The following is a 15,515-nucleotide window of genomic DNA, read 5'->3' as shown; positions in this document are numbered from 1 at the left end:
AAAAGAAATTTTATTTGGAAAAATTAAAGACTTTCAAGACTGCAACTGAGATTATCTTTAAGAGGATACAAACATTTTGGACGCAGTTATAAATATCCTTAGTTATATTTATATCAAGTTTAGAAAGCAAGTCTTTGAACTATCATTTTATTTCATACATATGCGATCATTTCCCTGCCTCTTTTCATGTCTGTTAGCACAGGAATCAGCATGATTGTAATCATATTTTGTGGTTTGAAGGAATACATTACCAAGACATGTGGTCAGGTGTGCTTCTCTGATATTTAATCAAATCATTTTAACTCGTTTCCTTGAAGAATACTGTGATACTTTCTTAATGACATACTATTAAATTTCATTTACAAATGTAATATTGATAGAAATAAGAAGCAGATGGTTTTATAGTAAGCATGCTTTCTGTCACTAGATTTTATGACAATACAACAAGAGACCAATCGAAAGCTATAAAAGAGAAAATGAGCAGCGAGACATTGATTAGTGAATAGAATAACACAGTTCATTATCCTTGTGCAGAAAGATCCTTGTTCCCATCTACCTTTTGTTTTGATTGAGTTTGGTTTACAAAATGTGGACAAAACCCAAACATATTCTTACTTTTGCTCACTCACTGACTCACGATACTCGCTAGATAGAGAGAGCACTGATGTATTATTGTATGGCCTCCAGTCCAGACGGAAAAGCAATGAATCTGAACAGTAAACAGAAATCTTAAAAATCCAGAACTATTACAAGCAAGATTTTATAGATCGCTGTTGATCACTGAACAACATTTTCTTTTCTGTTCCCATCTGTTCAAAAACATTCATCCTGATGAACACTGAGAATTCTCATAGTTTCAGTTTATATATATATATATATATATATATATATATATATATATACATATATATATATAAAATCATACCTTTGCTCCAAACAAGCCCTGTAAAATAGGAGAAATAGGAAACGCATGAGTCAGAGATGTTAATGATTTTCATAAAAAAAATCTTTATACTGTAGGTGTTTTTGTCATTTTCTAAAATATATTGTTCAGATCAATACACACCGGTAGTCCTGGTATGCCAGGCGTCCCTCTTGGACCAGATATACCAATACTACCCTAGAGACAGAAGCAAGACTATAAGTATAAAGAGAAAATTATATTTAAATAATATTAGCGTACAATGGTATACGTAGAGACATAAATATTTTTTTCCATAATCGAAAGGTGTCTACATGTAACACTGAAAATGTGTCAATCGCTCTAATTACTGAAAAAAAACTTTTTTATTATTTTAGTAGAACATGAAGCATTAATTTGAAACTGAACTAAATATGGATAATCACGTACAATTATCTCAAATTACCTGATCCCCCTTTGGTCCTGGTAGTCCAGGTAGACCAAAAGGACCCTGGTTTCCCTAAAACACAAACAAATTGACAAAAAAATTCTACAAACATAGAGTGTAAGATTTCCATTAACTGGACATTTTGTCTAAGATTGACTATGTTAATGGGTTACCTTTAAGCCATCTTTTCCTGGTGGACCAGGTGGCCCTTGATCACCCTTCTCTCCCTACCAAAATGGATAACTATATGTATTATATATTCATAAAGAATGTAGATTGGTAGATTGTCCTAGCTGTACCTCTTCTCCTTTTGCACCTTCTTCACCCGTATCTCCTTGTTGACCTAAAATACCCTGGAAGTAAAAATAATATGTTAGGACTTCAAAACTATTAGTAGAAATGTCAGTTATGTTGAAATAAAACCATTAGACCACGGTTTTGTGGACTCTTCTGGTATCTGGATAAGTGGAGCAGACTTACCATAGACCCTTCCCATCCTAGGAGTCCTTTCTCACCCATCTCTCCTTTCTCTCCCTATCGGGCAGCCAAGAGAATGACAGCTGAACTTTCCAATGAATACTCAATGCTTGTAGATTATTGGCTACTTTTAAAATAATACGATATGATACTATTATAACAACAAGGAACATTTATTCGTGATGTCAGGCATCAGTCATTATTCTGTATGTGCACGCAGTGATCAAAACAGCTATGGATGTGACTGACAAAGATGGATGGATAATGTTGCATCATTACTAAACCAGTGAATTTGAACCTTTTCTCCTCTTGGTCCTCTTGTGCCCCTCAAACCAGTTTTGCCTTTTTTTCCCTTAGGAAAATAAGAATTAAGGTCAGTTAAATTATGATCTGTCTACAGCAAACCACAGTGAGTAGAAACGTTTTGAGCTAATTTGAGTTTAAACAGGAGTCTGAATGGCTGATGGGAAAGTCAGGCAATGCAATGTAATATTAAATACATTCCAATAAATTCCATTTAACTTAGATAAAGAGTTAACAGTAAACTTTATCTCACATACTGTAAGCCAATTCATCCATGTGGAAAATATTTTAAAGACATGAATAGTAATCTCACCTTCCTACCAATGAGACCCATCTTTCCTAGTGGTCCATTAATGCCATCATCTCCCTAACACACACAAGCACTTTTTATTAGCTGACATTTACGACCATTTCAAGCTTTATTACACTGTGCAAACTTTAAACATTTTCCTCTAATATAAAAGAAAAAAAAACACAAACAGGAGTACTTTGGAAAGGACAAAGATATTAAGGCAGAATGAAACTGCCACTATGACTTTACCCTGTCTCCTTTCATGCCTTGTCTTCCCTCTGGTCCTTGTCGACCCATCTTTCCCTGCAGCAATCAATATACATTAAAGAGGTGGTTAAAATATATATATATATATATATATATATATATATATATATATATATATATATATATATATATATATATATATATATGTAAGTGGAAAAAAATGCATGAATTTACAAACTTGTGCAGTGAGGTAAACAATAATTTTTTAAACATAAAGCATTTTTGCCATTTTTTTAAACATAAAGCTTCAAAACAATATGTCTAGCCTGTATGTCTTGAGTTTTCCAAAGAGAACAAATAGCAATAATTCATCATGTCTTTTTTTTTATTATTCTTTGAAAAAGACCAAAAAAAGGGTGGAAGAATAAGGGGAAAGTTGTGAAGGGATGTTGTACATGTACGGTTGGGCGAGCTTGGTAGCTTTCTTTAGCTACTGAATGCCTCATACGTCTGAGAATTCACCTTTTTTACAACATGCAGCTTGTATGGACCTCTGCATTTGAATGCCTGTTTTACCATCACATTATGCAGCAATGTTGATTTAAGTATTTAATATATTATATATACGGTTAAATAAAGTCTGTGATACAATTCCTGGAGTTGGGACAAATCAAGCCATAGGCCAGTCTTTATATAGACTGCTTAAGTTTGGACACCGCTGGTCTATACCTACCGGGGATCCTGGTGGACCTGGTGGTCCCTGAAGTCCTGACTCTCCTGGTGGTCCCTAAAGATTGGAAAGTAGAAAGTAGATACCCTGTGACAAAATCCATGAAGCTATTTGACCTACAAATCTATATAGCTGGAGTTGTGTAAAAGGAAATGTAGGGAAAATCAAACCTCTAAACCAGGCAATGCAGGGGGCCCTTGAATACCTGGAAGGCCCTCTGGTCCCTAAAGAATTTTAAATTCTATTTAAATATACACAGCATTTATTGAGGAGAATTACTTAAAGTATATAAAGTAGTTCTTTATGATCTCTTACCTGCTCTCCTGTTTCTCCTGGGATCCCTGGCTCTCCTTTCTCTCCCTCTGGCCCTGCATAGCCTTTTGGCCCAACATCTCCTTTAGGACCTACAGGCCCTTCAGTACCCTGTATTTAAGGCAATTAAAGACAATAAATAGATATTATGCTAATTATGCAAACACTAACAGATAGAATAGCAGATGCTAACCTGTTGTCCAGGTTTTCCAGTGTCTCCTCTAACTCCTGGCACACCAGCTATTCCCTAATTTAAACACAGACATTATTTGCACACAGATATAGTCTTTATAATAAAAAAACAAACATATTCTTGTTAGGTATTTCAATGGATATGTACCAAGATGCATGACTTCTCCTTATATTTATCTATATATCTTCTATATATTTATATTCTATATATTTATTATCCCCATAAGGATGTGAAGGAATGTTTAAGTAATCCATACCTGAGGCCCAGTAATTCCAGGCATACCAGGCAAGCCAGATGACCCCATCTCCCCCTTTGAGTAAGAACAAACACATATGCCATTAGCCCATGACAGAAGAAAGCAGGATAGTCGTTATTATGTCACCAACATTGGTGCTTCACTATTTTTTTTTTAATGGATGAAAACAGAATTTAAGTAGTCCAGGTTATATGAAATGGCCTCTATAGGGAAGGTCTCATCAGATAATTTACTAGTGGTCACATTGCATGCATGGAAAGTGACTGCAACTGACTGATTAACCAACTGACATAGGAAATAAATGAGAAAGTAACTGATTGTCTGTGTCAGTGAATGAATGAATGAGTAGGTGGCTGATAAAATAAATGAGTGTTTGACAGACTGGTTATCTGACAGGTTGACTGACTGAATGCGTAACTGTGATATGTGTGATAAGGTGAATGAGTCATAGCCCAAATAAGTGAGTGAGTAAGTGACTCTATCTGACTGAGTGACTGTCTGTCTAAATGATAGAGACTGAATAATTCACAGAGTGACTGAATGAGTCACTGACTGAGGGCCTGATTAACAGACTCACAGACTGAGAGACTAACTGATTGAGTCACTCACAGACTGACTTACAAGGCAGGTTCATGAGGTGCTTCATTATTTAAAGTTCTGTTAATAGAAATGCACCCTTGTCATTGAGGTACAATTATGTTCGCACAATATGTTTAAGGTTCACTGCATACATTCTCCCAGGTAAAAAATACACACCAAGGACGTACAAAAAGTGCCTACATCTCTCAATACTTTTTCAGAAAGTGCTTGATTTAGTACACTTTAAAGCTGCAACAGCGCATTTTTATGAGATATGGGAAAAACATCATCACTGTATTGTCCTTTAGAGATTACTGACAGCTCTATAATTTGGTTAAAGCTGAGTTCAAGGCCAAAATGCAAAACTGTTAAACAAATCTGGTACCTTGTCCCCTGGTGGTCCATTTGCTCCTACTGGCCCTGGTGGTCCTGCTTCTCCCTTATTAAAAGAATAGTTTGTTAGGATCAGCTTAACAAAATTGTTAATTATGTATAACTGCCAAAGCATTCCTAATTTATGCAAATGTAATTAAAAAAAAATATACTCACAGGAAGTCCTTTCAACCCACCAGGTCCAACTTCACCCATAAGACCTGGCTCAGCCTGAAAATATGTGGTGGACAGAGTTATCTGCTTATAATCATAATAGCCCATTGCTGCATACAAAAAGGAGCACATATATATGGTATATTTACTCTTACCAGAAGCCCAACATTGCCCTTGTCTCCTTTTGTTCCCCTTGCTCCTCTTTCTCCTACAGCGCCCCAGGGCCCTTCTAAACCAGTCATCCCCTGAGGGCCTCTTTCACCCTGAAATAAAAAACACCAAATCCCAAAGGCCTTAACATGTATTGCATGTAAGCAATTTACAGAAAAGATGGCACATAGTATGTAGTTTATGTAACTCACTTTTTCCCCTTCAGGCCCAGGATAGCCAGGATCTCCAAGTTTACCAACATCTCCCTTGATTGAGACAATTACAGACATCAAACTTTAGCTTGTACAGTATATTACTGTGCCACAGACCTCACTGCTATGGTGTGTAGGGAAAAAAAACATTCACCTCTTTTCCAAGCTGTCCAGGTAGACCCTGCAGACCTTTTGTACCCTGTGGGCCCCTGTCTCCTTTCTGTCCCTGGGGACCAAGGTTACCACAGAGGCCTTGTTCTCCCTACAAATGAAAAGCAACAATTAGGAACCTAAAATTCCAAGATTTCTGTAGTGCAAAAAAGTTTCATCTAATTTGTAAAGTAATATTTATCACCTGACCTGATCCCCTTTTCTCCCCAACGGTCCCTCCTGTCCGAATAGACCCGGTGGACCCTATGGAAATCAAAAGTATATAATCACACTCAAGTGGCAATTATATCCCCAATTATTTTGTAAATGTTATAAAAGCATACAATCTGACCTGTTCACCTTCGAGTCCAGACGGCCCCATATCACCATGATGGCCCATTATTCCCTAGTAGTTCAAACACATTTTTATGTAAGTTATTCAAACAAAAACAAAAAATTATTTAAAAAAATCTCACCTTCTCCCCCCTGTCCCCAGCTGGTCCAGGCAACCCATTTTCACCCTGAGAGCCCTGGGGAAAATGATGTAACACTTTCAGGATGTACACTAATAAACACACTAATATATTATGGCCACACATCATCACTCATGATGCTCAGTTTTTTTTATTTTTTTTTTTTTATTTTATATAGATTTTCCATTGTTTTAGAAGTGCAAGACTTACTGAGATACCTGGAGGCCCTCTTGGGCCTGGATCTCCTGGCACTCCTTTACTGCCATAAGGCCCTGGTCTTCCCATCATCCCATCAACTCCCTGTAGCCCTGGAGGACCCTGCAAATGAAAAAGCAAGGGATACAATAATTACCTAATTTTATGAATATTAAGTCCCACAATTATATGGGAAAAGCATGCTTTAATTTAGTTTGCTTAGTAAAGAAATGTGGTGATGCTCATAGACCAAACCCAGGAAGGCTCCTGTGCTTGGGAACAATGTGAGCTCTGCTGTCTATGTGGAATTTCTCATTTTCTCCCTTTGTGCATGGGTTCCTACAGGTACTGTAACTTTCTTCCCAGTTCTGACAAGTATGTCAATATGTGTCCTGGCATATATAATTTGCCCATATGTGTAAATGAGTGTGTGATTGTGTTTGCATGGTGCCCTGTGATATACTGGCTTCCCATCCCAAGTATATACCTGTCTCAATATATGAATACCTACATTGCTTTGTTGATTAATTGTGATATTTTCACAAGATCTACAATCAACCTACTGCTAAATTTTAGGAGACTGAAATTTATGAGACTGAATTTCCTAAAATGTTCATTAAATTTGTGTGTACAGCTGAATTAAATAATCTTGACAATGTAATACATAATTGTGACTCACCAACTTTGTCAATCGAATTTCAAATTAATGAGTTTCTCATAAATTCACACAAACTCAGGGCTCTTATAAGATATAAATATTTTCCAGACTGGCTAGTTATGAATAACAGACTTCTTAAGAAAATTAAGAAAATTAAAGAATATATTTGTTTTTATCCATCTTGCTAAATGAGGCTTATTGTGGAGTTGCTAATTCAAGTGTTGCTGTTCTCATATTTTGGGGTCATTTGCACTACAATTTGGTAATATATGTTTACCATAACTGTTACAAATTGTCCGCAAGACTCAATCGTGGAATTAATACAGTGCCACCACTCATCCCAACGCACCAAAACACCAGCACTTTAATCAGCAACTCCTTCAGCACCATGGACAGTGCACTAAACATACCCAAATGAAACAGTGATTATTTATTAATGCATTAACATAAAACATGTATCTTATCAACATGAGGATGAAAAATATAGCACTTGCTTTAATAAAGCAACAAATGAAGGGTTTTAGGCAAATTTAACTATCCATTTTGTTCATCTTAGCATTCATTTTATGCTGCACTCTTGCTTAGTTAAAAACACAGGCTGTTACTAGTTTCAAGTACCCTTATGAAATGAATGAGAAATAAAGGCTATATTTCAGGAGTTTATGAAAACTGAAGTCAGAGGAACACTATTTTTTTTCTGAAAATATAAAGATTATATTTTCTTTCATGTATGTTTTGTAATGTAGAATTATGGGTACAATGAAGAAAAATCCATCTATATATGATTTGATATGAAAATTATTCCATAAAATATGACTTACACGTGCGCCGTCTATTCCTTGAGGCCCAGGATCCCCTTGCCTGCCCTGAGGAGGTGCAATGAGCAATTAGAATATAGAACAAATAAAAAACTATAACTGTATTCTCATTTTTAGTACAAATAAGCAGTTCCTCATCTGCAATATAAGCATTAAATCACACTGTATTCTAAAATGCTGATTAGGTTATGTGGAAACTCACTTGTGGTCCTTGAGGACCTCTCACTCCAGGTGGACCGGTTAGTCCCTTGAGACAAAAACAAAATGCGTCTATAGGTTGGTATGTGCATGATATACATACATACATACATACATGCATACATTTTATAACACTTACTGCAGGTCCAGGCTTTCCACTGGGTCCTGGTGGTCCTTTCACACCTGGTTCTCCCTATCAGGAAAATAGTTTGATCACAAAGTCTTTGTATGAATATAATATAACAATATTATGCATATAATATTGTAGTAACCTGTTCTCCCATGCTTCCTGGTCTTCCTCGTGTGCCTGTGCTTCCTGTAAAACCCTTGAAGTGCAGAAAAACACTGTAAGACAGCTGTCTTAAGGACACTGATATAAGCAGACAGTCTAAATGCACTTTACTGTGTATTAGGTACAGGTGGGCCTCCTGTGTCCAAAAACAGTCATATACAAACGTTGTAAATACTGTAGCATTTTGTACCTGCATCTGTACCTATAGTGCTGTACTATTCTGTCACATAATAGTTATGGTGCTAGTTAAGATATTCACACACAATAACTCCATCTGTTTAGCACACAAGGAGCAAAAGTTGCAGGAAGATGTATAACCAAAAAAAATAAACAATGAATAATTCATGTTCAGTGTAAACTGTAAAACAATGCCTGCAATGAAGTTTAGTTACAGGGACTGGACAAATGGATTATATTGTTTTCCAAGGGTTTTATGCTGAATTTGCTTGGCTTGCTTAAATTGGCCAGGGCTTTCAAATCATCAATTCACAATCACCACCTCTGTATAAATAAAATATTATAGATCTTTGGAGCTTTATGCTAAACCTACCACTAACATTACCATATATACCTTTAAACCTGGGAAACAAGAAAATGCTGCAGGCTACAATTCTCACATTGCTTTGTCTTACATACAAACATTGTTAATTGGAAAGCCCCACTTTCTGGAGACCCCTGCAGAAGCATCACTTACATACATGCCAACAGGGCCCTGAGGCCCCACTGCTCCTGGCTTTCCTGAGAAACCCTGAGGAAATAACAAAGGTAAATTACACACTAGTACTCACCTAACGTAAAAGACTAAAACAAGCAAATGAACGGAACACAATTACCCTCTCTCCTGGTGGACCTGGACTGCCCCGGGGTCCTTCTTGTCCAGATGGACCCTGAAAATGGAGAAATATGGGGTAGATATGTACAACTGTGATTATATTACCATTGTAAATTTGTTATTATTCTTTATTGATCTGTCCTCTCAAGAAGCACATTTCAACTACAAAGCTCACTTCCGCAACAAAAGCCCAGAAGGTCACGTAAAGACAAAGCAATTAAGTTTTTTACTTTTCAGTGTAGGTTTTTTCCATCATTTTTGTTTACTGCATTTTACATTGTTATTCATTCTTATTAATTCCTCTTATTAATCCTTATTTTTATTTTCTTTTTTTTTTTTTTAAATGTTTTATTATCTATGAGTGGGTGTGTTTACACAGCGTTAGCCCAAATATAAACCAGCTTCTGTGTAAATCAGCTTTCAGCCAAAACTGCTTGCAAACAAATGAACTTCTCATGCCAATTAGCTGAGTTTATTTATATTCTTATCACATCAGAGACTAAATAAGAAGGACTACCTGCACTAGTTCATTCCCTCTAAAAAGAATGGTTGTAAGATAAAAGGAAGCTCACAGGATATCCAGTTGGACCGTCCATACCAGGCTCTCCAGCACTGCCATGCAAGCCCTGGAGGAACAAGCAGGAAAAAAAGAAAAGACATATTACTACAAATCTATGTGTTTATTTTTCAGCTGATTATAGTCACCGTTACATTTTCAGCACCCCATATTTTACTCCAACATTTATGTCTAAAGAATAATATTCAACATTGAACAAGAGCCCATTTCTTCTCAGAAAAATCACTCAAAAGTGTGTTGGGAGAAGCTTTTTTATGATAACAGTCCTATCATATCCACTATAAAACATGACAAGTTTACCAAGAACCTTTTTCAGCACCAATGTGCTATCATATACATTTAGAGCACTATTGCAATGGCTGAGGAATAAAGAAAACACATACAGTATAGTACATATAAAAGGAAGGAAACATCTTTTAGATCGAAATCTGAGGCTTTTTATTTTGAAAGAATTGTATTCACCATTAGTCCTTTTTCCCCTGGGTTACCTGTAGCACCTTGGGGTCCCTGAAATACAGAAAAAATATTAAAGAACGTCATTACTAAACTGCATTAAGAAAAATATATTCAGACTCCACTAGTGTATAACAGGAGTTTTGATGAAACATTGGAGTTTCAGAAATTGAACATTAATATACAGAAATCTGCAATATCAATATTAACAAAAATCTTAGAAGCTTTGAAATATTATTATTATTTTACATACTTATACGTTCAGTATACTATCTGAATATTCATGGATGTATTTATTAAATTAAGCATCGTGAAATATTTTATTGGGTATACAACTAATTAGACTCAAATTACAATCCATAGATTTGTTTAATGTGTTTATAGACCACAAACATTTTATCATGACATATTATCTGGCTGATTCTCACAAAAGCCCAGGTTTTCTTGGAGGGACAGTATAAAATATCACCATGCAGCACATGGTTCAAAAAGCAGAAATTGCAAAAATCATGTTAATAATGTTATGTTAAATGTTCACTTGAGAATTGTTCAAACTTCAAGCCTTGTAGAAACTTTATAGACACGACAGCCGCCTGCTCCCACCCTTCTCTCCATGTACATAGGGAAATAATCAGTAAAGCAGTAATCATGGTATGAAAATATAGAATGGGAACCTGTGTACCAGGCTTTCCTTCAGCCCCGAATCCTCCTTGAAGACCTGGAAATCCCTAAAATATTGAAAGAAAACCAAATAAGACATACTGAAATTTTGCACTTTAGGGTCTGTTGTTTATGTTAGTCCTTAAAAGGCCATGGATTATTAGATTTTTTTTTCTTTCATTTTTTTTCTTCTTTCTTTCTTTCTTTCTTTCTTTCTTTCTTTCTTTCTTTCTTTTTTGTCGTGTTAACTGCTTGGTTTTTCTCGTTATCTCGACAGAAATTTGTTTTGTCGCGACAACAACTTAATTTTCTCATGATCTGAAATTAAGTTATCAGGACAAAACAAAAAAGAAAAAATTTGAATAATGCATGGCCTCTTAGGACTTCCGTAGTTATTGTCTTATTGTCTTAAAAATATAATCTTACCGGAGGTCCAGGCATTCCAGCATGACCTCTTTGCCCTGTACGACCCTGAAGTAGCATCAGACATACACTGAATTATCACTCAGTGAACTGTAAACCAGCACATAATATATCTTTATGCTAATTATCTAATCTAATTGCTGAGATGCTTAGAACAGGTTTAAAAGTAGTGCTGTAATACCATTGGTCCCCTTGGTCCTGGCTTTCCCTGACAGCCCTCTGATCCCCTGTTGCCCTTTATGACAAAATCAAATGAAACAATTAGAAAATCCGTTTTAAAAACCAATTAAAAAAAGTCAATAGTACATTTAATCTGAAGTTGCTACACAAGGAACTATTTACTGTTTTTCCTTCACCCATTACCATATAACTGACATACTGTATAAACACAGAGAGGAAACAGGCTTAGTGACTTCACAAGAGAATAGTAGAAAGAAGACTTTAAAGGGTGAGTGAAAGTTTCTGGGGTTTTTTTTAGCTTTTAGTTTAAGGTCAGTAACATTCTGTTTTATTTATTTGTACTAAAATGGGTCTTGGGATTTTGGCTTGCATCCAACCAACATATCAAAATGCCAGTTTTAACCAGGTGGCATGAAAACAAAGCACCTGATCTGATAAGAGGGAAAATGTGTGGTTGACAAAACTGATGTCATTTGAAAGAAGTATATATGCATTTGGCCATGGAATAATGCAAACCATTTGAGGTGAGATTACTGACAAGCTGATAAGATATTAGACTCATAGTTGCAGTGCTGAACGAGAATACAACAAAACACAGAAAAGCAATGTGGGAAATTAGAATAGCATTGTAGACATCTGACCTTTATCCCCTCCTTTCCTGATTTGCCTTGTGGACCCATGTCTCCATCTTCTCCCTAAAAGAAAAACAAATAGCACAGAGTTCAAATGACGTGAGGAAACAGATGCAGTAGTGATATTATAAGGAAATTATTAAAAATAATGCTGAAAAATAATGTAGTACGATATGAATAATAAATCATTCTAAATATATATATATATATATATATATATATATATATATATATATATATATATATATATATATATATATATATATATATATGTTTTAGATAAAAAAAAAATACATGTACAGTACCTGTATTCCCCTTGGCCCAGGCAGACCTTTGACCCCTGAAAAACCTGTAAAACCAGTGGGTCCCTGTTCACCCTGTTGACCCTGTAGCCCTGGGTCTCCTTTAATACCCTGGTTTAGTGAAAAGGAAAACACATAAATTTGTAACCATATCCTATACAATTACTATACACACACACACACACACACACATATATATATATCTTTCTGAAGTAGTACCTACTTTGTCACCCTTTGGTCCGGCTTCTCCTTTGTCTCCCTCAGGTCCCCTTTTACCCTGCTCAGCATAATAGAAATATGTAAACATGATATCTTCTTATATAATTCAAGTAATAAACAAAAAAAAAGCATTTTTATTCTTAGTGCAAAAAAAAGGGAAAGTTGCAATTAGTATACATGCACACACAGACAATAGAATGGCAAAATGTTTGAAAAAGCATGATGTTGATAATGTTGATTTAATAATCTTTAAGAGGAAAAAAAGGAGTATAAATAAAGATGCACTTACACTAACACCTACAAATCCTTTAGAACCTTGAGCTCCTAATGCACCCTGATTCAAAATGAAATGAGACAATGCTTGATTATATGAAATGCAGATGCTCAGCTGCATTACGTTACAGATGAAGTGCATGTTTTATGACTTTGAACGTATATTAATCCCAAATAGAACTTTCAGATAAGAAAAACCTGCTTAGGAAAATGAAAATCAGTGTGTGTAAAAAAATTTTTTAAAAAAATCTGAAAAATGTAGAGAGAAATAATCAAAATCCAGATCAATATCTGCAATAATGAGAAAGTACAGCTTTTAAAGTAGCAGGTTTGACATGTGTCTTTGATTTGGTTTTGGTCCTGCCTCCACCATGAACTGTCACTGGTTTGTTGCACATTGTTTCAGCCTGTTTGCTGTTAGGACTTATTTAGTTAGATAGTTTGTTTGTTTGTTTTTTCTGGTAGTCTGTTTGTGTTGTTCATTACAAAGTCCTACAATGCATTTGTCTGGTTAAGGCTGAACCTTGTTTGTGAACTTTTTATCGCCCGCCCTTTCTCTCAGTTTTTTGCTCATGGATATTCCCCAGATGATACTGGCTGCATGGTCTCTAACCTTCAGTAGGGACCATGACTATGAGACTATGGTATTTTCCTATATAAAACCCATGCTAATTCTTTGCAGAGATAAAAGCATTCAATTAAATGTTCGGTCTGAGCAAAAAAAAAAAGTTTTCTCTGGTTTAAAGCTCTTGGTTTTAACCTTTATTTTTTAACAAATTAGTTACAAGGACACTAAAAGTAATCTGCATGTGAAAATCATACTGCATGTGTGACCGCAAACTACTGAGCATCATTTAAAACTGCAATTTCCCAAAGGCAAGCTAACAACAATATACCTAACCATGCTCATTAAATGTGCCGGTTAAACAGCGAGACTGTTTCTAAAGGTTTTAATTATTACAAGTAGAAACAAATACTAACAAAATAATAGATGTCTGGCTATAATCGAATGAGCTGTATGTACAGAACCTCTCGTCGGTATTCGGTTGGCATTAAACACGCGCTGTTTGTGTGGCTTCAAAAAAACATTTGTAGTAGAGATGATTTTATTTGATTTAGATCTAAAACTGATAATAGAATAATGTATGACAGCTGCTCTGGCACTCGAAATCACATAACTGATACAAATGGAATCTATCAAAGTTGGATATAAAGCACATGGGGAAATTGTCACGTCATGTTTTACAGTTTCACTGGATACCCTTTCATATGTAACAATGTGGCCATCTGCTGGGAAATCACTTAAGGATGTGTATTCTAGTTATATCCTCTAATGTTCAAACAAAAATCACAGCACCGGCATACCGATGACCTAAAGTGGGATTTAAAGTGAAAGGGAAATCCAGATAATACATTAAATCTGAGAATGATAACGTAAGAGGTTTGCAGTGTTTGCTCGGGAGTGTTCGATTGAAAACATGAAAGTGAATTAGACATATTGTACCACTTACCATGGGGCCCTCAAATCCTGTTTCTCCCCGAAGTCCTGTTGGCCCAATAAGTCCCTAAAAGACAGAAATTCAGTCTAAATCTATACCACTATAAAAAAAATAAAAATAAAAAAAAAATAAAAATAGAATCATCTGAGAAAATATCAGCATACTGCATATTGATGGACAAATTGATTTCATGTTTCCTGCCACATCCTTTAAGTTAAACAATATACAAAATGATATTTCTTTGAAAAAAGGACGAATATATTTACAGGATCTCCTTTTGGGCCAGGTATGCCTTCTCTGCCAGGTTGACCCTGTGAAAATATACAAACACACATCGTCTGTATATGTGTGGATTTATAAAAGCTCAGACTTGTTTTTCTTTATTTTGCTGTGCCACCACATAACTGGACTCTGGCCCTCAGTAACAGTTGTAGATATGTTTTAAATACATTATACTCATCGCCATAAATGCCACAAAAAAAAAAAAAATGCAAGCAAAATTTGCTTTTTTGTGCTCTTTGTAAGTAAGTACCAGCAACTGTATTAAATTCAGTCAGTTTTACAGTAAAGCTGTAGTGCACTCAGGCAGTTTAACTATGAAACTGATTTAGTTTTTTGCTGCCCACAGAGGACACTGCTTATCTCAAGTCTTCAATACTTATCTTGTGAACTGAATATTATAAGGCATATTTATTATGACAATAAAATCGTGTCTCTTTCTCTTAAAAGCTTGTCTGTTAACCTGATTAGACCAAATGATCCTAAACAATTTACATTCTAAAACTCAAAACAAAATAATGAAAGCACAATACAGTATGCATGCACACAGATATATTACAGTATTGTAATCTTGACATTTGTCAACATCCAGTTATTGATTTTGTCACTTCTGTAACTTTTTCATCTCATGCTTAGTCTTTATGCTCAGTTCCAAAATATAACTCTACTTGTAGTTTCTCATGCAAAGAAATAGAATGTGCTATCAGGTGCTATTTTATAGACTACATGGCAATAAACGTGGGTGTTTCATTAGTGTTTGAATCTGTGGCTACTTTGCAATTGACAACAGAGCAAC

The 15,515-nt window shown here is 35.4% G+C and overlaps 1 protein-coding gene across 1 annotated transcript in view; it reads right to left on the bottom strand.

The window, feature by feature from the left end:
• Window positions 1-15,515, bottom strand: part of si:ch211-196i2.1 (collagen alpha-1(I) chain) — a 34,698-nt gene that overhangs the window by 5,382 nt on the left and 13,801 nt on the right. Inside the window, exons 17-56 of the mRNA XM_060891575.1 lie at window positions 14,707-14,751; window positions 14,453-14,506; window positions 12,958-13,002; window positions 12,673-12,726; window positions 12,453-12,560; window positions 12,157-12,210; window positions 11,517-11,570; window positions 11,339-11,383; window positions 10,927-10,980; window positions 10,262-10,306; window positions 9,795-9,848; window positions 9,224-9,277; window positions 9,085-9,138; window positions 8,371-8,424; window positions 8,238-8,291; window positions 8,103-8,147; window positions 7,904-7,948; window positions 6,440-6,547; window positions 6,233-6,286; window positions 6,109-6,162; window positions 5,967-6,020; window positions 5,761-5,868; window positions 5,607-5,660; window positions 5,400-5,507; window positions 5,248-5,301; window positions 5,084-5,137; window positions 4,120-4,173; window positions 3,864-3,917; window positions 3,674-3,781; window positions 3,529-3,582; window positions 3,362-3,415; window positions 2,671-2,724; window positions 2,443-2,496; window positions 2,125-2,178; window positions 1,830-1,883; window positions 1,649-1,702; window positions 1,523-1,576; window positions 1,368-1,421; window positions 1,067-1,120; window positions 926-943 (exon numbers count right to left, since the gene is read on the bottom strand). Coding sequence (XP_060747558.1) covers window positions 926-943; window positions 1,067-1,120; window positions 1,368-1,421; window positions 1,523-1,576; window positions 1,649-1,702; window positions 1,830-1,883; window positions 2,125-2,178; window positions 2,443-2,496; window positions 2,671-2,724; window positions 3,362-3,415; window positions 3,529-3,582; window positions 3,674-3,781; window positions 3,864-3,917; window positions 4,120-4,173; window positions 5,084-5,137; window positions 5,248-5,301; window positions 5,400-5,507; window positions 5,607-5,660; window positions 5,761-5,868; window positions 5,967-6,020; window positions 6,109-6,162; window positions 6,233-6,286; window positions 6,440-6,547; window positions 7,904-7,948; window positions 8,103-8,147; window positions 8,238-8,291; window positions 8,371-8,424; window positions 9,085-9,138; window positions 9,224-9,277; window positions 9,795-9,848; window positions 10,262-10,306; window positions 10,927-10,980; window positions 11,339-11,383; window positions 11,517-11,570; window positions 12,157-12,210; window positions 12,453-12,560; window positions 12,673-12,726; window positions 12,958-13,002; window positions 14,453-14,506; window positions 14,707-14,751 — 2,340 coding nt within the window. The remainder of the gene's footprint in view (window positions 1-925; window positions 944-1,066; window positions 1,121-1,367; window positions 1,422-1,522; window positions 1,577-1,648; window positions 1,703-1,829; window positions 1,884-2,124; window positions 2,179-2,442; window positions 2,497-2,670; window positions 2,725-3,361; window positions 3,416-3,528; window positions 3,583-3,673; window positions 3,782-3,863; window positions 3,918-4,119; window positions 4,174-5,083; window positions 5,138-5,247; window positions 5,302-5,399; window positions 5,508-5,606; window positions 5,661-5,760; window positions 5,869-5,966; window positions 6,021-6,108; window positions 6,163-6,232; window positions 6,287-6,439; window positions 6,548-7,903; window positions 7,949-8,102; window positions 8,148-8,237; window positions 8,292-8,370; window positions 8,425-9,084; window positions 9,139-9,223; window positions 9,278-9,794; window positions 9,849-10,261; window positions 10,307-10,926; window positions 10,981-11,338; window positions 11,384-11,516; window positions 11,571-12,156; window positions 12,211-12,452; window positions 12,561-12,672; window positions 12,727-12,957; window positions 13,003-14,452; window positions 14,507-14,706; window positions 14,752-15,515) is intronic.

Source organism: Tachysurus vachellii, chromosome 17, assembly GCF_030014155.1.
Source record: "Tachysurus vachellii isolate PV-2020 chromosome 17, HZAU_Pvac_v1, whole genome shotgun sequence".
In the NCBI taxonomy this organism is placed as follows: domain Eukaryota; kingdom Metazoa; phylum Chordata; class Actinopteri; order Siluriformes; family Bagridae; genus Tachysurus; species Tachysurus vachellii.
This window is presented reverse-complemented; position numbering and strand designations above follow the sequence as displayed.